The 21,630-nt window shown below is 43.3% G+C and overlaps 1 protein-coding gene across 1 annotated transcript in view; it reads right to left on the minus strand.

Moving 5' to 3' along the window:
- The window catches only part of LAMC1 (laminin subunit gamma 1), a 70,435-nt gene that overhangs the window by 20,798 nt on the left and 28,007 nt on the right, over positions 1-21,630 (minus strand). The window contains exons 2-4 of the mRNA XM_075507849.1: positions 4,665-4,969; positions 2,621-2,751; positions 991-1,157 (exon numbers count right to left, since the gene is read on the minus strand). Of these exons, the coding sequence (XP_075363964.1) occupies positions 991-1,157; positions 2,621-2,751; positions 4,665-4,969 (603 nt within the window). The remainder of the gene's footprint in view (positions 1-990; positions 1,158-2,620; positions 2,752-4,664; positions 4,970-21,630) is intronic.

The raw sequence follows: 21,630 nt of genomic DNA on the forward strand, positions 1-21,630 counted from the left end.
CACAGACCCTCTGAGGCATTTGTGCATCAATGAGAAGAAAAAGGGGGAAGCATGTTTTTGTGGTGGTTGAATGTGGGGAGGGTGGAAGCAAGGCTGTAACGATGAAACAGGCTCCTCGAGACCACACTCATCTACATCCAGAAGAAAACCAGCGTTTTCTAACCTACTCCTTTCCACATTGGGCTGCCATTTGCAGCTGAAATGCCACCCTCCCACACAGCAACACCGATCTCAATCATGCAAACAAGCACGAGAAGGTAACAGCAAGGCTGACTCAATGCTGTAAGGAGAGTTTCTCCCCCAGATTACAAATCCCCTCTGTCTAGGGAGCACAGGAGACCTGGGTTTCACCGGCCTGTTGAGGGAAGCCGCAGGTCTTGACCAGACAGCTGGGACCAATCAACACACACGGAGGTCAGACAGGAAGAAAGCTTTTCTGTCCAAGAAAGCTTCCCCATAAAGTAAACTACCAGGAGCTGTGGTCTGCGACACAAAACCAAGCAAAATCAATTAGTGTTCCACATTTGCAGTCCAGAACTGTTGCAACAGCCTCAAAATCGGATGAAATAGTCAACAAGTAACTGTAAAAACCAATAACCCAAATACAAGAGAAAGTCAGCGGATGCTAAATGAGGAGCTTTTTAAAAGGCAATTATACTCCAGCATACCATACTCATTTTTTTTCTTTGGGTCCCATAAAGTACAAGCCTGCACATTTTTGTGGCACACCTCTTTCCTAAACGTCGCTCCCATCCTTCTCCAGAAAGGAGATGCCCCTTTCTAGGGTTCTACCAGAAAGCTCCTACAGGATAGGAGTGGAATGACCAGCAGTCCCATGAAATCTCCGCTGAAAAACACCAGAACTGTGCTTAACACTGGTTAACTGCAACTGAGACAACTTAAAACTGTGCAGGGCCAGCTTCTGAATGCCAGCAGAGGCAGGGGACCCAACCCCCGAGAGATTTTCCCCTCAAGTGTGGCCACACGTACGCAAGCATTCATTGGCACTCTCTGCTGTCGCTCTCCTCCACGGACGGTCATTGAAGAAAGGAAGACATTTTTCACAGTCGACCCCGAAGGTATTGTGTTTGCAGTTGCAGACCAGCTTCCCAAGCTCATTCTTCACACACTCGCTCGCGTGCCCATTACATTTGCATCTGGTTAACAAGACACAAGGAAGAGGTATTTAAACTCCAGGGATCCAGGTCACTCACAGAGCAATCCCAAAAACAAAGCCCAGATCTGAAAATCTGAGATGAGACAAATTCAAAGGTAGATGGTCACAACAAAATTGAGAACACAACTGCTGTTGTTCAGCCTGGAGAAGAGGAGGCTCCAGGGAGACCTTATTGAGATCTTTCAACACCTAAAGGGGGTTTACAAGAAAGATGGAGAGATACTTTTTACCAGGGCCTGTAGTGACAGGACAAGGGGCAATGATTTCAAACTGAAAAAGGGTAGGTTTAGATTGGACATAAGGAAGGAATGTTTTACAATGAAAGTAGTGAGACACTGGAACAGGTTGCCCAGAGAAGTTGTGGATGCCCCATCACTGGAAATGTTCAAGGTCCAGCTGGACGGGGCTTTGAGCAACCTGACCTAGTGAAAGATGTCCCTGCCTATGGTCGGGGGGGGGGGGGGCGGGGCGGGGGGGGGTATGGACTGGATGATCTTTGAAGGTCCTTTTCCAACCCAAGCCATTCTATGAAACAAACAGGTGTAGCATGCTCAAGGTAGGCATTTAGAAACACAAGAACGCTAACCAATTCCACAGTCTGTCACTAAAACAGAATAAGCTGAGTAGGAAAAACAAAGATTTTGTTGGCTTTAGGTTAGTATGTTCTCCACAGCTCCTCTCACATGAGAGTCCAGGAAAAGGCATACATGCTGGCCATGTGCTTGTATCACTAAGAAATTAAATGGCATAAAGGTGACTAATACAGAAGCCCAGGGACCTCCACAGACTGGTGGTGCAGCCAATGCAAATCCCCATGTTGTCAAATCCCAGTCTCAGGACTGCTCTCTGCAAACAGTCCAAAACACTGCACTTGTCTCAGCTCTGTTTATGAAAACATTTTATCGTCAACAACTTAAGATTTAAGCATTCCACAATACACTTTGGCAAAAGGAACAGACAACCACGGTATTGTACAATGCTTCGGATCTTCATAGGTGGTAGCTCCCAAAACATATGTAAAGCAGAGACATTGAGATTTTCTACTTACTGTTATTCTAGGCTACAGATATAGGCAGAAAACAATGAATAACACATTAAAAACCACACAAAGCGCAGGGGAGAAAAAAGTTGGGAGTTTTTTCTTTTGTTTTACATTTTTGTCACACTTTTCATCCTCTGCCCTCCCAAATCACTTAACATTTGATCTAATCAAGGAAAAAAAAAAAATATTTGACCTCTGTCTGCCCTGAAATTATAGCCACAAGAGGTTATACACAGTATTTGCAAGCTTCATAAGATTCAATCTACTGCATTTTTGGTTGAGGACAGTCAATAAAGACCAAAGCCTAATTGTACCATGTGAGCATAATCAAAACCTTTAAAGCACTCTAGTAATCCTGACCAAAAGCTTTATGTAAGTACAGAGGTTTATTGTCTACTCACCTACCACCCACAGCAAAATCAGAAATCGCATAGTAGTAAGACTTGAGAACTTTTGGGTCATTGAAAACTTCATCTCCAAATGTGTTCAGACGATTGAGGGTCACTCTAATATCTGTAGCCGTCACCCATTCCTAGAGCAGACAGAAATCCCATCAGATTAAACATCAAACATCCCCCTCAAGAGCATACCAGTGCTGTGTCATTAGCAGTTGTATTTACAAAGTCACTCATCAATCAGCAAGTTCCTTCCTCATCATTTTCCCCTTCGCACCTCGGAAGCTCACATGTCCGTGCCCAAGAAGCCTTACACCACATCCTCTTGGTTCAAATGTGTTTTCCGGACCCTGCTCCTCTCTGGGTACACTTTCCAATGCCTCTTCACATCTTGACTGCTCTCAGCTAGGAAGCAGTGGGTAACCTCTCCAGCAAAAAGTGCAGTGCAGGCAATTATGCGAGCTTACTAATTATACATATCTATCTGACTTCAGTTTTCCTGCAAAATTAGACAGTGCCAATGGGAAAAGCTTTAGGGTACACTTGCCTGCAGACACATCCCACCAAACAAAAAAGGCACAGGCAGACAGATGAATGAGGCTGGGGGAGGTTGAGGAAGTAAAACAGACAGGCAGATCTGACTTACAACACCAGAGCTTTTCATAATATTTACACAGCATCTTCAACACACTACCCTACCCTCCTCCAGCAACAGCCAGCAAATGTAGCCTGTCCCCAGATTTCACATCACCTTCAGCCAGTGACTGTTGTTAGTACCTCCTTGTTTTTATTACAGCTTTTGCAATGCCATTTTCCTTCCAACACCATAAAAACAGGAAAAACATCCTTGTATGTACAACTGCACTTCAGCTGCATTGCTGCTTAGCCAGTACAATAAGATTTGCTGAATTACAAACACTAGCATAAACACACAGAAATGCTGAGCACAAAATACACATTTACTTCAGTTCCGAAAAGCAACACCAGAGGTTTGTACATATTTTAGGAAACTGGGAGTCAGGTCTCTTTCTTACATAGAGAAGTTTATCAGAAAATTATACACCATATCACTAACTTGAAATCTCTCCATTCACCTTAACGATTAGACCCTATTCTCTGCAAGGGCTAGCTACACCAACAAGGTGGGCAAACTGGTTCTTTTCCATTTCAGGAGTTCTTCTCCCATTCCCATTAATCTTTATTTTTGTTTGCAGAAGCAAGCCCCACCAGATTCTCCTTTCCTGCCCACTGGCTGGGGACTGTGTCTCAGTCTGCTCCTGCCACGCTAAGAGGAAAGGGAAGAAGTGACAATCACAGCTCTGAAAGGAAGGAGATGAGCCCCAATGGGGCAAACCCCACAGCTTTAGCTCCTCGTTGCAAAATAAGCTGGATAAGCCATCAAGCAGCATACAGGAAGTGGCAAGTAAACTGGACAAACTGGTGCTCCCAGTATGCTCCTGACCACTGTCCAACTGGCGTTGTGAATGGTAACAACAAAAAAAACCCCAACTGAATCCAAGCCGCTTGTAAGAGAAACCAAATACCGTGGATAAAATCAAGCTCCCCGGCCCCAGCACACATGTAAAAGAACAGGTTAGGGTTTCCAATAACCCTTTATTTGTTTAGAAGAATCTCACATTTCTTAAATTTTTGTATTCAAAATATAAATGCAGATGCCTCAAGTATTCATTTGACTTGGGCTTTACCTTCCTTTGCCCTCATATCTGAAACAACAGCAAAATGCCCACAGCTGCTTTCTAAGCAGGCAGATTTGCATTCATCCTCTAAAGACTTCCATGATGCCTAATGACAAATCATCCTTAATGCCACCGATTTTTGTTTTTGTACTGCAAACTTACTAACAATAGAGTCAAGAGTTCAATTTGTCCTTCAAAAGCATCTCTTTGGATTGTCCATCCCAGCTTACCTGTGCAAGGGCCTTTCAGTATGAATAAGGGCTGTAGTGCAGCCAACAGTCAGCACAAAGCCACCATCCACAACAAATAAACAGACTCAACTCAGACCACCCGACTTAGTCCCGTTCACATACCTGTAGCACAGGGCTGTTATCAAAGTTATAGGCACTGGGACGCCCCTCCAGTGTTGAGAACGCCACGTTGCCCCCCGTGAGAGGGGAGATGTCACTGAACTCATCCGTGCAGAGCGCCTGCTGCTCATCCTCCCCAGTCCGAATAAAGCCCCGATTGACTTTGTGATATGTGCTCTCACAGGAGCCGCTGTAATACTGGTAGGGCACCCACGGGCCATCTTCCCTGGTGCGTTTGTAGATCGCAAAGCTCTCCGGCCTACTGGTGTGAAACTTCAGACGCACGTATGTGATGTCAAAGGCCTTTCCTGCGGATGAGAGAAGACAGACACGAGAAAGACTCAAACAACTTAAAACAAAAAGAATGGGAAGAGCTGCACTGGAGTTCTCTCTTTAGAAGAAAGATCTCCTCTAGTACCATCCAGCAGGATGAGCAGCGTCCAGTAGCACCAGAAGTACCTCCTCTAGTCGTATGTACTGCATCTCCCGGCAAAGACAAGGTGAAGGAACCGAAGGCAGAAGTCAAGGGCAGGCTGAGTAGATAAATAAACAGACCTACAGACTTCTGTGCAACCAAACACACATCTCACAAGCAGCAATTCTCTTCTGCAGACATCACCAACAGTGTCCTTACCCCAACAGATGACATATTACATCAGAGCCACAAGAAGTTTGCGTGGCCAGGTCCACACAGGTCCAGGTCCATCTTAACCATGCCATTTAGTAATATTTCTTCCAAATACATGTATGGGAGAAACAGTATTAACCAGAGAGCTCAGAGTCACACTGTAGAGCCAGTTTTGTACCTCTGCTTCCTCCTTAAATAGACAATATCTCAAACACTACTATTCATTAAGCCTTTCCTCCAGCAGTGAACTACTGAGTACACCCTCTTCTACTCATTCCCTGGGAAAGACAAAACAAGGTTTAAGTTTCCCAGACCATATGATTAAAGTCACCAAGACACTTTTTGGATTGAAGTGCAACGATTTACAAGCTAATCATGTTCTCCCTCTCCTGGGGGGATAAATGTAAACCCACCTCCCTGCCCTCTATTCATCTCCTAACAGGTTTGTGGCAATCAGCAGATCATCCTCCCTCATGGATTCTTCTCCAGTGACTTGAGCATCTACCCCCATGCACGTAAACCAACTGCACAGGGGATTCATACCCCTGAGAAAACCCATTAGTGGAAAAGGGCTGCAGCACGCTTCAGCCACCTTCCTCCACCATCCCTGCCAGCCGAGGGGCACATTCCCAGGAGGAGGCGTACAGCTGCACACCAGCTGTTCTTGTTCTTGCTTCACCTTGTATGATCAGGACACCCCGGCATGCGTAGGGAACTCACTAAAACAACGTGAGGTTTGTCTGGAACAAAACCTCGGGCATTTAGTCCTTGCCATGCTCTTTTATGCTCCCACCACCTCCAAGGAAAACACTGCTCTAAGCAGAGGTTGCAGCCGTCACTGGTCCCTTTGTTGACCAAAAAAAAAAAGCTACTAGAAGAGTTTCAACTGATTGAGAAACAGGTTTTCTCGGCCTGTAGAAGTCGCACAGATTTAATCTCAACTTGTAAAATGAATTAACTCCACTGTGTTAAATTTTAATGTGAGGCTTTGCACCTGCTGAAGAGTGGCTCACTTCACAAGTTGAAGTAGACCAGACGGCACCAGGCAACAAGAACAGCCTGCCTCTCAAAGCACACACACAAGACCTGATTGCAATGAATCAGGTCATGAACCACAGTTCTCACTCACACGCCACCCCCAGTTACACCGGAACCAGCCTGCATTAGGCACGTCACGCCCAAAGCCCAGCCGGCGCAAGGGAGGAACCTTTGTCCTTTCTGGCTGCTGGAAACACCAAAATAGCAGAAGCATGGCAAAGGGTCCAGAAATCAACATACCAGAAAAAAACTAAAGGAAAAATCAAGACATACAGCACCTGAAAGACTTACACCTGCATGTCCCAAGGATAAAAAAAAAAAAAGAGGCCAATCTTGTGTTTAAAGCCAAAGAAATCTGCCGATACCCCAACCTACCAAAAAGTACTACCTGTGTGTGACATGCAAGACAGCTAAGGTGTTGTACAGATACAAACTCCCCAATACTTCCAACAAAACACCCTTTACTTACATCATGTGTGAGGTTACAGATGACCTAAGCACAAGACTGGAAACCAGACATTGTCTGCAGCTCTTACTCAATACTAGCTCAGCTTTGGTTTGGGGTCAAGTTCTTTAATGAGATCTTCTTACGCACAGAAGACAAGTGAGAAGCAATCACACTATTAATGCCAAACTGCTTCCACCAGGGCTAGAAACTCCAAAGGATCAACACTTAACATTGTAACACAGCTTAGGCTTACCCTCCCCTTGCTACCCAATACAACAGAAGTTTAATCCTGTTTCCGTTTATTTGGAAGTATGTTTCATATGAATTTCAATGCAAGGCAAGAAGCAGCTATCAGGTATACAAATCAGTCCCTCACAGGTTTCCCATTTCTCCTGCTGCATAGTGTCTTCTCAAGAGAGCTCCTCAGTGAAGGCAAAGTATGATTCGGAGTTGAAGAGCATGCACATGCAGAAACTCAAGGTGAGCACAACAGACACAAGCCAATAGGCCAGACATGCACAAGTATCTTTTTCAGGCCCATGGTAAACAAACCCAGGATATACTCCCCATCTTTTCCAGATAAAAGCAAGGAGCCCCAGAGGCAAATGCCTCCTCATTCTTCTGCAGGAAGACCCTAGTATGTGTGTTGACCTGCAACTTGCCAGTCCGAGAACTTCACCAACACCTTGGATGCGCAGCAATTAAAACACAGACCTACTATCGTGGTTTTATCACTAATAAAACTGTCGTCATCATCAGCTTAATGAGAAAGTTTTCTTTGAGCTCATGCACTGAAGTAAAACAAAATATGAGGCTCAAAGTCATTGCCCTGCTGAGATTTCTTTGGGTAATTTTCATCACGAGTGAAAATAGTGAAGACATCAGGCAAGAACAGCCATTCCAGGAGTCAAGGGGGGGGGGGGGGGGGGGGGGGGAAGTCAGAGCCAACAGCAGGAAGATCATTCAATTAAATCATATCAATTGAATTGTCAAGAATACTCTGATACTTCGACTTGGGTTAGTTTTCTTCTACTAGTACCACATTCCTCTAGCGTGAAGCAAAAACCCTGCGTTGAGGCTTCATCAAGATGATTTCGGGGAGGAAACACTTTGAAAGAATCCTGGGAATGAAGAGGGGGCCAGGCATGTGCTCTCACTCCACAAATACACAACTTTCTGCTCTAGCAGAAAGGCCAGGTCACAGCCTGCACGTCCCGAAAAAGAACTTTTTTTTTTCCTCTCCACTATAACTGGATTACGGTCCCTGTTCCCTGACAAGGTCTCCTACAGCTCCTTGCAAAAATTCCAGCTCAGCTAAAGGCACAACACATGCAAACTGCACTCTGGGCAGCGCAAAAGCATTTTCCATAGAAATCCCTTGTGCTAAATGGAAAGGACCCTCCCTTTTTTATCTTCAATTTTACACCGTGGGCTAAAGAAAATGCATTCAAAACCCTCCCGACCAACCAACTCAGGTGAAAAGACATTTATTTCAGCTGACAGCGTAACTACTTGAGAAATCCTGTTAATGGCATTAAACAGGAATGCAGTTAATGCACACAGAGTGGCTGTGAGCTAGCGCCATATCAGCTTGCCATGGGTAAATACTGCTGGAACAATAGAGTTTACCCAAGACCAGCTGACACAGTGTTGAAACACGTTTCCTCCCTGTTCATACTGAATGTAAAAGCTGTGCGTAGCAGCCTGGCAGCTAACAGGGCTCTTCAAGGTTGCAGAGCCTTTTTCTAGCAAAGATAAGCCACCTAGGTTGCTTTCAATTCTTGCAGGGATAAATAAATATATACTGCTATTACAGTGAGAAACGGCAACAGCAATAACCAGGCGAAAGGCAGTTTTAAACATTTAATTTGGAAGACAAAATGTCATTGTTCTCCTGTTCCTAGAAGCTGGTAATTATTTTGATCTCAGTTTGGCTTAGAAGTGTCTGATAGCATCAAGTATCAGACAGTATTTCCCTCTGTGTACTGAGAAGTGGCAGTTTATTTTGCAGGAAGAACTCCAGATGTTTGTTATAAAAGTTCATTAGTAGAAAGACGACTGCAATTAGTGACCACTGCAACCTGACATGCCTTTAAAGCATTCAGAGCTCAAAATCATGAGCTCCACGTTTTAAAACTGCATCTTTTCTGAGGCATGAAGCTGTTCAACAGCAAAAGACAAGGTGAAAAAATAACCAGCCCCTTTTGATAATCCAGGCTGATGTACAAAACCCCATATCATCACTCTCTAAAGTAAGCAAGCACACACATAAGCCTTCAAGACAGTATTGCAATTACAGATTCAAACAAGTGAGCAAGTCTGGGTGCCTGCAGAGGCAGCAGCAGCAGCATTGGAAACATTCAGTGTTGTTCAATGCAGGGGACACTTCCCCCAACAACCTGCTCACATTGTGGGGCTGACCACAGCTGCCAGACATCATCAGCAATTAAAGCCCTCCTTCAGCAGGGTTATTGCCCCATTCTGTATCCCAAGGTCCACCAGGAAATGTGCCATGCTGAAAACCATAAAGATAGACTGGAAAAATGTAAGCAAAATGCTATTTAGATCTTTAGAAACTCCTCCCTTTCCCCCCAAGTTAGGAATTCATCCCTACACACAAAAGGCCTCCTTGTATTCAGACCCCTCAGAACGGATGGATAATTTACATCAGGAAAATGTCTCGCCAGCTGGCACTCTGACTACAAGCACTGAATTGTGAGCAGATGCCTGGATGAGATAAGCCCAGTCGACACTCGCCTCCTTCATTATCGGTCCACCCGCATCCCCTGCATGTGGGAACGAAACCATGCTACCTCTTCTGCACCTCTCTGCAATCCCTTCATGCATCCTCCCAGCAGTGAGCTTTAAAATACATCCACTGAGTTTTGCTGCCTGGGGGGGGGGGATATCCACCTGAGAAGATTGTATTGGGCAAAGAACCAAGCCTTTGCAGATTTGTTTTCAGCAAAATTCACTGAGCAGTAATGAAATGGTTAAACTTTGCTCTGTTTCTCTTTTGGTTGGCTCCTGTTTCCAGGCAGCTTTTTTCACACAGGTACCTGCTGACAACCTATTTCTAAGTAAAGGTTAAAAGACTTTAAAACAAAACAGTAAAAAAATACCAGCATATTTATTACTTGTTTATTGGATTTCATTTCGATTTTGCAGTGACGAGACAGAGTGCAAGAAACTACCGTTGGCATTTCTTTTTGCTCTTATCTGACCTGTTTCCCCATCGTTCCCAGGAAGCAAGGCTAGCTTTCCCAGTTTACTAGACTGGAACACGCCCCAGGCCATTTGCCCATCTTGTCCTTACTCCTACCTCAACTCTGCTGTTGTTGAACCTTTAACTCTACCCACCATCCAGTGCAATGCTGGGCCAGCTCTGAGCAGACAGACTTACTCTGCTGCTCCAAGACAAACAGCCATCTGCTCCCCTCTAACAAATAAAGAGCTACCAGCCATTGCAGGAGGCAGCACCTCCCACTCTTACGCTATCACCACATGCAAAGGATAGCATAGATACTGGAACCTCACACAACCAGAGAATTGCATGGGATAGAAACATTGATGTCAGTAGACAGAGGCCAGCAGGTTCGCAAGATCTCATTCAAGACCGATCACTGCTTCTTGAGTCAACCAACCACTCCAAGTTCTCAGCTACTGCAGTATTTTGTTCAGCCTCCCATGCTAGAAACCCTCCTGGAGACTTCCTCCTTCTTAGGGCACAGGGGCTGCAGATGAGAGGGGGATATTTAAGGAGAATGAGTTATCCCATCCCGTGGAATGGGACAGGATTTTCCAGCATGCAGATGGGCAACAAGAGCAGGACAATGTTTACAAGGAGAGAAGGAGAGCGAGAAACATCCTGAGCAACTTGCTCTTTTGGAATAAAAAAGTTTTATTAAACAACAACAGTCCAACACCTGCAAAACACATAAGCGGTAAGTTATGTTGCTTGCATCACATGCACATGAAAAAGCCAAACTTATGACAGAAAGCAAGAAGTTATTATAGTTCTAGAGCAAATGTCCATTACAACTACACCCTAGCTTTTCTGGGAAAATTTGTGGAGGAGGAGGAGGAAGATGAGAGCATTGGTATTGCACAAGCAAATGGAACATCCAGGGTCTGAAAAAAGAAAATGCAGGATTCTCATTGTCTGATGATCTTCACTGGGGAAATAACTCTACACAGGAGCACAGATGACAGCTCTCAAATGCCGAGTGGTGGCCCTTATGGGAACACAAACTGGTAATAATAAACCTTAGGTTTATTTGCTTGTCCTTACCTAAAGAGTCTAGAGATTCAGGTATATACGTCATGACTAAGAAACATCTGAAGGATTTTAACACAACCTCATCATAAACCACACTCCACCAAACCAAGGATTTTGGCATGCAGAGCTCCACTAGAGATGGGCACCTGGATTTTAAGAAAGCCTGATGGAGATATAAACATGGGTTGCTTTTTCTAGGCACCCGTACTAAGACAGGGACGGAGGAAGGAAATGGGTTCGGGACACTGGGGGAATGAGCGCAGCCTTGAACACGCTGGAACGAAGGTGAACTCCCACCACCCCATTAGATCATGCATTCTTCCAACGCTCCCGAACAAAGGCACCATTGACTTGTGCGCGTGGGCGGCTCTGGACAGCAAAAAGGCTGCCCAGTAAATTATTGCATGATAATCCAACATCGATAAGTCATCGAGACTGCTTGTTCTAGTCATGTTTCCACAGAGGGGACGAGAGGAAACTTATTTTCCCCTTCATGGGCTGAAGACAGTCTCATAAGAAATGCATTTTTTCATTTGATCGCTCTTAAGTCAGTGTAAAAGTCAGAAAATGTTGTCTAATAATTCAGTACAGCTTGCTGCCTTATTTGTACAGCTTTGATGCAAAGATGTTAAGTCCGTTTCCCAAAACAGCCAGCTGTGTTTATTCACTAGGGACTGGAAAGATCCCATGTACAACACAAAAGTCCTATCTGCACAGGAAGCTTCAAAGTCCTTTTTCAGCACAAATGATAAAAGCTCATTTTAAAGAGGCACTTTACACTTGGCAAGCACAGCCAGATCACAGATGATCAAGGACGCCATAGGCCATTTTGGGAAGGGCTCCATTTCATTCACATATCCAGACTGCAAAGCTACCTCCTGCTACCGCTGTCAGCACAAAGATGAGCGGGATCTGGGTTACGGTAGGTTGGGATCCTTGGAAAGTTCATCTGTTTGTATCAAGTGTCCAGAAACTGCTCTGTGACCCATACACAACAGGTATGGGTAAAACTGAGTCACTCCCCAAGCTGAAGGAGCAAAGAAAAGTGGGGGGTTACTCCCCTTCCTCCCCCAAAAATGGGGGTGTACCCAAGGAAAAAAAATACATTGCTCTGAAAAATTTACTTATCCAGAGAAGACAAAAAAGCTGTCTTTTTGCCCTTTATTCCCAGCAGGAGAATGCAGGGCAACTACCAAGAAACCATCATTTCATCACTGATAGTCCGTAACAACACCACCAACAGTGACTTCGGTAACAACCACCCTTTAAATGTGGCAATTTCCACCCATTCCAACTCACTGTGGGACCTTGGTGCCCCAGCAAGGTTAAGTTTTCCCAAGGGTTTTCCTCATGTTGGAGATACAGCTATCATCCAGTAATAAACAAAGCAAGCAACCACCACCACCACAGCCCCCAGAAGGTCAGAGCTGGCAGCAGCAGCAGGCCAGAGGAGATTTGCTGAATTGTTTTCAATTGAATTGTACAATGCAATACTTCTCATCCTTGGCAACACGGCAAGACATCTTATGCACGTTTCTTGAGTAAGAAAGCATCTCCAAAGGAATCACAACAACAAAGCAACAAATCTTAACCACCTTCAAGTCATTCTCATAGCATTCAACTTAAAGTGACAAAACAAAGAGCATTTTAATTTCCCCTCAGATTATTTTAATTTGACAGTAGGAGGTGTAGGAGGGAATATTCCTGATGTTCAGCTCCAACTGTATCTTTTCAGAGGTGAAGATGTGGGGATGGAAGAATGACTGGGAAAAAAAGACTAAAAATTACTTTCAAACTCCAAAGCAAAAGTTTAAATAGCTAAACAAAAATGAAGTTGCAGCTTCCTCAAATATGGTATTTGGCCAATTGGCAAACACACGGCTTCTTGTAATAAGAAAACAAGTTTATTGGATTGTAGTGCAGTACCTTGCAAACAAATTTAAATATCAGATAATCTGGTGAGAATTACAAAACCATTTATTTAAAGGACAACTAGATTTTACTAACTTGCGACCAAAAAAAGAAAAACAATTTCAAAGAAAAAGCATTTTGCAAATGGGATAGTTAGTGCAGGAATGTTAACAGTCTTTCCTGAGATCTGTTTTCCTTCTGCATGCCCTCCCAGGAGCCTCACCCTCCAGCAGCTTGATGCCCTTCCCTTGCACGCTTTCAACTAGCACACCTAAAGTCAAAGCATATACAATGCTTCAGTTTAAGATGTTCAGCAAACCCGAATGACCAGAGTCAAAAACATCCCAGCCAAAGGCAGCATGAAAGTTATTTTGGATGGTGTCCGTGTGTGTGGGTGAGATGCCAGGCGCCCCTTGCTCCAGCCCCAGCACTCCTGGAGGGGAAGTACACCAGCTCCCACTGGAGTACTGCCTCTAAACCCAGTTCAACGGCTCCGCCACTCATGATAATCAGCCACTACTGTCTATTAAATAATATTTTGAAGCCTTTTCCCCTGCCTGTTGAAAGGCAGTGCTTTCCCCACTCACTCCCCTCCTCCTCCACATGTGCTCATAGCCCACAACAGCTCTAACGCCTGGCTTTGGTCCTATCTGAATTAGGTATCAAAAACACACAGCTCATGTTGTTGAGTCTAATTAAGAACAAATTAAGTGATACAACTATATACGAGTGCTCTGAGCAGCAGCAAGTTCAGCAGCTCTGGGAGCAAGACGACCTTCCAGACTAGCTGCCACACCGCTGGCTGTACAGCCATGAAGAGGCCAGAAATGTTCCTTACACAAAACACTGAATTCTCTGGAATTTTGATGGTTTAATCTCCCTCCCGCCCCTGCCCTTCCACCTCCCACTCACCAGCCACAGATTTTTTTCAGGCACAGGCCACAATTAACACCGCAGCTATTTGGAAATAATACTGTTGCTATTAGCATCCATCACCTGGCCCCAATGCAGACAAGACAGCTTTCTTTCCTCCAGAAATATTTAAGGAGTTTTGCATGCTTCAATAAACATTTAAGAAAACTTTTAGCATATTTGAATCACACTATTTAATGTTGCACAGATTTTGCATGCCTCCTGCCTCCCCATCTCCCACTGAGAAATCTCCCCCTCCTCCCGACTGACTCCCACTATGGATTTTAAGTAGCAGTTTACATGCCTTCATGCTATCTTTTAATGCATTTTCAGTCAATTACAGGCTTATGCACAAGCTACCATTATTAATGAAACACAAATTACAGCAATATCCATACGGACCATTTTCAACCACCCACACACACACCAGTTTTACTTTCTCAGCCTATTAAGCCAGGGAAGGAATTGGGATAAACAGACTCGACAAAACCATTGCTGGAGCGAGGCCATTTCCAAAACAAAGCTTGCCACTGAGTTATGTTTCAAATATGTTTTGGAAAGTCAGAAGCAAAGCTCTTCCAAATTTTTCTTGAAGCAGAGAGGGAATTGCACTCCAGTTCTCAACTCACAAGTAACAGCCAGCATGTGCCTTCAACTCTGCCTCTGGAGAATAAACTGCACAAACTGCAAACACTCCTGGAAGTTGCAAAGGTGTATTAAACGCACAATCACGCAAAGTTCATGTTCATCCACACATTCTGTCTAGAGACAGATGAAGGACAAGAAACTGCTAAAAGCAGTACCTATTTCTAAGGAAAGCGAGTTTAGCAGAAAACCACATATACTTGAGAAGGTAGCATGGCTTAGCATGACTGGTCTCCCACAGAAGTGACTCCATAAGATTATTTTGGAACACCACAAACAAAGAAAATAAAACTGGATACTCTCTGCTAACCCTTCAAAGATAATATTAACTCCAGGCTTCTCAATACTTCCAGCTGCAAAATCTGAAGCCCTTGGTTTAATTCACAGACTAGAATGGAGCCAAATCTGCTGTCCATCAGGCTCCAAATCACCTCAACGTATCCACACCAAATCTAGATTTGGAAAGTTACCTGTAGATCAAAACTCCTTCCACCCAGGCTAAAGGCTGCCCATCCAAGAACAGATAAAACTCTGAAAAGGCAAAAAAATAGATGCATGCATAGTCTTTCCTTACCATTTTGTATAACGGGGATTTCCAGACTGAGACAGCATTACTTTGTTGCTCCTTTGTAAAGGAAGGATTTAAAATAAGGTACCAACACAGTTGCTAAAATGGGACCGAACACCACCTGGGATACCACTGAGAGAATATAACATCAAATGCTTTTCCTACAAAGCATGTTTTCCTACAAGGGCCCCAGTGGAAACAAAACAATTAAATGTTAATGTGCTTAAACCTTCCACAGGGACTTCTAATTTGTTGAGCTTATCTACTGGTCTTGAAACACTGGCCATACAGTACCATATAAAGCCAAATGTTAGTGCCTGGTTCCCAGTGGCAGGAATGCAACTGAACCCTAATAATTCTGGGTGTGCAATTAATTCACCTTGTTAGCAGCAGAGAAGCAAGACAGTTGTGCTCTGAAGAACAGAGTCTGATGGAAAAGACAAAAAATTATGCAAAGAAATACATTTCATTCCCAGATGGTCAGAGGTCATGGTGCTTAAGAACTCAGACCTGCATTTAAGTTAAAAAAGCATGGATTAGGAACAGCTGCAGAAACACTTACAGAGCAAAGTCCAAACAAGGCAAAAGAAAACCCACTCACTCCACAAAAAGTAGGTTCATCAGCCCCTGGACTAGTGCAGAGGACATTTCCAGCGAGGTCACCACGGAAGAGGACCCCTGAGAGCAGCCTTCTAGCAAGCATCTAAGAAACATCTTGCACATCAGAAGACAAACATCCCATCCCCAAGCTCCATGTTGAGAGGCAAATGCTACAACTTGTTAGATCACACCACATCCTCCCCAGTTGCACACAGGTTCTTTGGCAGCATAAGATTTCCTTAAGTAACAGCACTGCCTAAAAGAGGGTGACTGCACAGAAAATCCATTTAATCATCTGCACTGAATGCCAAACAATGAGATTTTCTTCAGGCATGCTACACCACTGTGAAGCCTAAATGAACTCTACCAGGAGGTATTTTTCTCAGGAGAGACACTATTAAAAATTCATTTTCTGATTAGTACTGCTAAGGCAGTGACATTCCTTTAAAAATACTGAATACCTAGTTGATGAAAAAGACTTTTTTGAAGTTAGAAGATAACTCTCGTAACTCAATTAGTAACATAAAAAAACTACATATTAAAACTTCTGGTAATTTCTTGACCATGAAGTAGGGGTCAAGATATTTCTTCCTCCCTCTGTTTTCAGGGTCTTTAGTACGTATACTGACTCTTTTGACAGTATTTTTGGGGGGAACAGAGAAGAAACAGCCACTTAAACTCATCTGTAAAGCTGCTGCCTTTGTGAAGTAAAGTCTCAAACAACACAGCACTCTCAAGCCTTTGTTTTCACTAAATCCTTATGTTTAGTGATAGGTCAAACGCAAACCAACCTACCTGTGACTTCTTCAATCTACAGACACCCCAAGAGAGCTGAAGCGCATCATGCTCTGCAATCTACCATTGAGTTACAGCAACAAGGGCTTGGCTTCTCCAAGAGCTCAGATTTTCAAGACGCCATAGTATCCCCATATCTCTGTTGCCTAGATAGGCACCTCATTCAGAGGCCAAGGGAAGCTACCACCATGCAACCCCAAATGTTAATCTTCACAGATATGACTGTTACCAATACGTCAAGGTGCCTGTAAAAGACCAAAATTTTGACAAAGCGCGGACAGCTCAAGGAAAACCAAAGCTACTTCAGCTGGAAAACAGAATCATTTGAGAAACCCACAGAGCCTAGCTAAGATTTCATTTTCCACAGGAAGTATGCAGGCCACCTTCATCGAAACATTATAAAGCCCTCAAACTCTGCTCCACCTCATCCAGAAGGACATGCTTCCCACCTCTGCCCTCTTAAAACCTGTCATCACTCCTTCTAAACAAGGATCCAGCTAAAGCAATCAATACATTTATCACTTCAAGAAAGGTGCGTATAACTCAGTGCAACAGAAATGCAGAAAAACCCAAAAGACACCAAATGGTACAAATTCTAGAGGCTTGCTTCCATGATGGCCTGATCAGATAATTATTTTTAAAAGTCTACCATTTCCCAGTAAATTTCTGGTATCAAATGAAGATTAGTGCTTATCCTTAAAGCAATTAATAGGGCCTGTCATAGGCAAAAATCCCCCTAATTTTAAACCCTCAATAGCAGCACACATCAGGCATAGTGACAGCAACTATCTTCTTCTGGCATAATGCTTATCATGCCAGGTCTCCACTTTAAAAACTTAAAATTTAGAGACAAAACATTTTATCAAAGGAGATTCAGCAGTCACATGAGCCTCTGAATGGAGAAAATAAGTCAAACCCAGGATCTGGCCACATTAAGGAAACACTGCAAACGTGTTGGAGCAGTGGGGAAGGATCTTCATTCATCAGAAACACATGCAACACCAACACTGCCTTCTACCTTGAAACCAACTCGAACTTTTCCTTATAGAACTTCACAATAAATTTAAAGTGAAAAACCTTGCTCTATAGTGTTTTTAGTTTGAAAATAAGAGTTGCTAAAGAGTAAAAGCTTACCAAGGACTTCAACGTTGGTCTTCAACACAAGACATTCTGTTACCGTAGAGCACAGATGAACACAAGACAGGTAGAAAGACAATAACATCTGTTGAGATCTGCTTGGGTGAAGGGAGCCATTTAAAGCCAGTTCACCCAGAATCCCATACAATTCCTGATATTGCTAAAACAAGAAGGAGGGACAGAAGGAGCCCTGTGAGCAGAGGAATTAATAACACATGGCTTCCTATACACGAGCCTCTTGGTTAAGTTTTAGAGGGAAGTCTTGCATCTTCTGAACTCCTTGACAAGGACATCTTCGGAGTCACATCTGAATGCAGAAGCCAAAAACTGCGACAGGTGAAGATGTATGTTTGAAACCTGGTTCCCTCTTGGTCGATTTTTTCCATGACACTAACAAAAACTGTCCTTATTGTGGAGAGCTTCCTCCTTCCACCCATCCAAGCAGAAGAAGAGCAAAGGGTTCAGAAACTATGTGGGACATGATGGGGCACAGACCAAATTCTTAGGTGAGTTTTACTCCCAAAGGACAATGCATTCCAGGAAGAGAAACAACTGCCTCTTGTTTGCAAAAAGGAAATTAACAGCCATGCCTTCTGAGTCACTGCAAAAAATTCCATGAGCCTCTCATGACACTATCAGAAAAAAAGTTTTAACATACAAAGTTAATGGAGAAATATCAGATGTAACAGCCTCCCTCTGAATGAGCAAATGGACAGTGACAACCTTCTTGGATGTCTCACTCCTCCAAAGACTTGGAGAGCAGTTTTAGTAGATGGTTTCATTACCAGTTCCTACTCCCAAAAAAGAACAACACTTGAAGTACTTCAAATGCATGGACAAGTTGCACACACACTCAGGTTTCCTTTCACCAAGGTCTGATGACCCTGTATTTTGCTGTAGATTATTTGCATTACTATAAAAATCTTATTTTATCTGATAAAGCCCCTTTATGAAATATATATTCTGTTTCCTTTAAAGTCAGAAAAAAAAGTAATTTTTAAGCTCATTCAACATTTCCACTACCAGCATGCTAACTCAGACACTTGCTGAATTTTCTTAACACAAGAAAAAATGCTCAAGTCCACACAGTATAGTTTCATTTCAGGTCTCCTTATACAAGCCAATGCAAAGAAAAGCACTGCTGTAAAAAAAGCTATCAACCCATTATTAGGTACACCAGATTTCACACAGATGCCAAGGAGAGCACCTTAAATCAACACCAACAATAGCATAATCACTTCCAGATCACGCTACGATACTTCAGCAAGAAGTTATTTGCACTTATCTCAATTCCTCTTTGGAAAGCTAAGGATAGCAGTAAGAAAGTTAATTTTCAGTCGATTAAAAGCCAGCAACGTACATTTCTTTTAACAAGCGTATAAAGAAATCCAGATCTGTGCTGTTGATTTCTGAAACAGTGATGATGGTGGGGGAAGAGGTACAATCCTGGACAAGGAGTTGATAGGGCTGACAACTTAGGGGGGAGGACTTTCCTGGAATAGCTGATTTTGCTGAGGATAAGGGAGCAGCTTTCCCTATACTTCAAAGTGCAGTACTACGCTGGTAAAATACTGCTAGAGTAAGCGGAGCTTACTTTGGGTGAAACCTGGGAAAATATCTTCAGGGAGTTTTAGGATGCATTCATGCTTAGCCTCCTACCTCTCACTTCAGCTGCACGAGCGCTATTTCCCTCCTCTTCCCAGTCTTCCTTTATCTAGACCCTCTAAGTACTGAAGGTAAGTAAATGTGAGCAGGGGAAAAAAGAAGAAAAAAAAACCACGAAACACCAAAGTTGGAGAGAGTGCAGCTAAAAATTTCTACACAAAGTATTTTTTACCCACACAAAGGTCACTGCTAAAGAAATAGTCACTACACAGCTCAGATACTGCTTCATTTTCTCAAGTATGACTAAGTTGATCACCCAAGCAGGTCTGGTTACTTTTTATTTTAATTTAGGTTGTAGAAAGACAGGGTAGTTGGACAGATAAGCTTTTTAAGGGCATTTCAATCTCCCAGGAACATTAAGTACACAAATTATTCACCGCTTCATTAACCAAGTGACCAGATAGTAATGGCCTTCAAATTTAAACCACATTGCCTAACATGAGCATATCCTCCCCCAGATTCGCTGGTTGAAGAGTAATCTATTTTCCCCCAGCTCATTCTCCCACAACCCATGGGAAAACAAAGCCAGGCTGTTCCCAGCCTCTTCATGGACATACCAATAAGCTTTGGAAATAAGATGAACTTCAGTGGGTAAAGCTGTGAGCACGAAGATGCAGAGAAGAAAATCATTGTACTGTCTAACTGCATTGCAATTCAGAAAAGTATCTTTTTTGTTATCAATTCTTCTCAAGAGTCAACTCCTTCCCTCCAAATACAGAGCTCTCAAATATTTCAAGGTCCCTCTGACACAAACATTTTTTACAGCTGAAAAAGGTGGATTTACTCATGTATTTGCTAAGCAAAGTTTCCCTAAATATTTGTATCTCTATAGCAAACAAGGATGAAGCTGTGCCAAGTCTATTTGTATAGGATAGTCTCCACATAGTGTTTAAATGAGCACTAAACTAAAAAAATAACAGTAAGTCCTGGTTATGAGATCTTTGAGCTTGTACTCCAGGCCTGGGTGGATACTCAGAGCCAGCATGCAGAAAACTTACAGCTCTCCCTTTTCCCACACTACTTTTAAACCCCTTTAAAAGAAACTAATTCAGCCAGTTCCCACTTCCGAGTCCAACAATGGAATGCTACAACAGCTCCCCGGATAATCTCTCAATCCTAATATGCACCATTAACTGCAAATCTTAAAAGTGTATTCAAACAAAACATCCTTCAGAAAAAAAAAAGAACCTTCAAACCTATATAAAAGAAAATTATAAAATAGTGAAACCTTGATAACAAGCTTGTAGGCAAAGAACTGGTTTAATCCTTCATTTAATCTATTTCTTTTCTCTAAACGGGAGGGAGGGAGGGGTTGGGGGTGATTAAACGTCTCCCAGCTAAAGTCAAGGTATTACAAGATTTTTCAAGGAATCCCTCTTTCTTTAGTGATTCTGTATGTGGGTCATCTTCAACAGCATGGTTACTACTTCATGCTTCAATTCCAACTCAAAATTAAACTCCAAGTTTTTTCCAAAACAAGACATCAGCACACCCTTTACAACATGTTTTTAACACTTCTTTCCTCCCCCCAAGCTGTGTAACTATGAACGTAACTATGAACATCTTCAACATCAGCATTATTCCCAATAACTGCCCAAATACTCAAAAAAAGAGAGAAAAGCATTAATACTCGCACTACATCTGAAGTCCTCTGGCACTACCATAGACTGGAGGAGAGGTGATCATCTCACACCAGCACCTGCGCAGCTTTGGGGATGCTGGGTTAGGGTTTTCTTGTTACATGTAAGTGTTTATCCTTATGAAAACTGCTCAGATAAACCACCACCGTTGCTCAAGACAGTCACCATTCTCTCTCTCCCAAAGGGAAAGCATTAAGAAAGGAAGAAGAAATTAATAAAATTCAGGTCTACAGTGTGGTCTAAAGGCAGAAGCATGTAGTGTCCTCCATCCAGCTGAGCATGCAAGCGTGGGGAAGGGCTGTGCTCCGCAATGAGGACAGCCAGATCCACACAAACCAGTTACGCCGCATCTGCTCCCTTTCGATCACACTGAGTCTGGACAGCCCAATAAAGCACAAACTGTACTAATATTGTTGTTTGTCCTCCTGTTTACCCTGTAAAACTTGCAGCTGCAGCGGGAAGCCTCTCCTCGTCACAGAAGCCCCACCGGGCTTGCAGAACAGCATATAGAGCAAGTCCAGCTTCTCCGCCCTCACATGTTGGACGCCCACGCAGATGAGCTCCAAATCTACAGTTGATCCCACCTTGCTGAGCCGCGAGGTCCAAAGCTTCCCACACAAGGGTTCAGGACCCATTCTGGCAGCAGGAGGCCACATTTCACAGGCCAACTGTCAAGTGCAATCAGCAACAGATAAATCACCTG

This window comes from Mycteria americana, chromosome 7, assembly GCF_035582795.1.
Source record: "Mycteria americana isolate JAX WOST 10 ecotype Jacksonville Zoo and Gardens chromosome 7, USCA_MyAme_1.0, whole genome shotgun sequence".
Classification (NCBI taxonomy): domain Eukaryota; kingdom Metazoa; phylum Chordata; class Aves; order Ciconiiformes; family Ciconiidae; genus Mycteria; species Mycteria americana.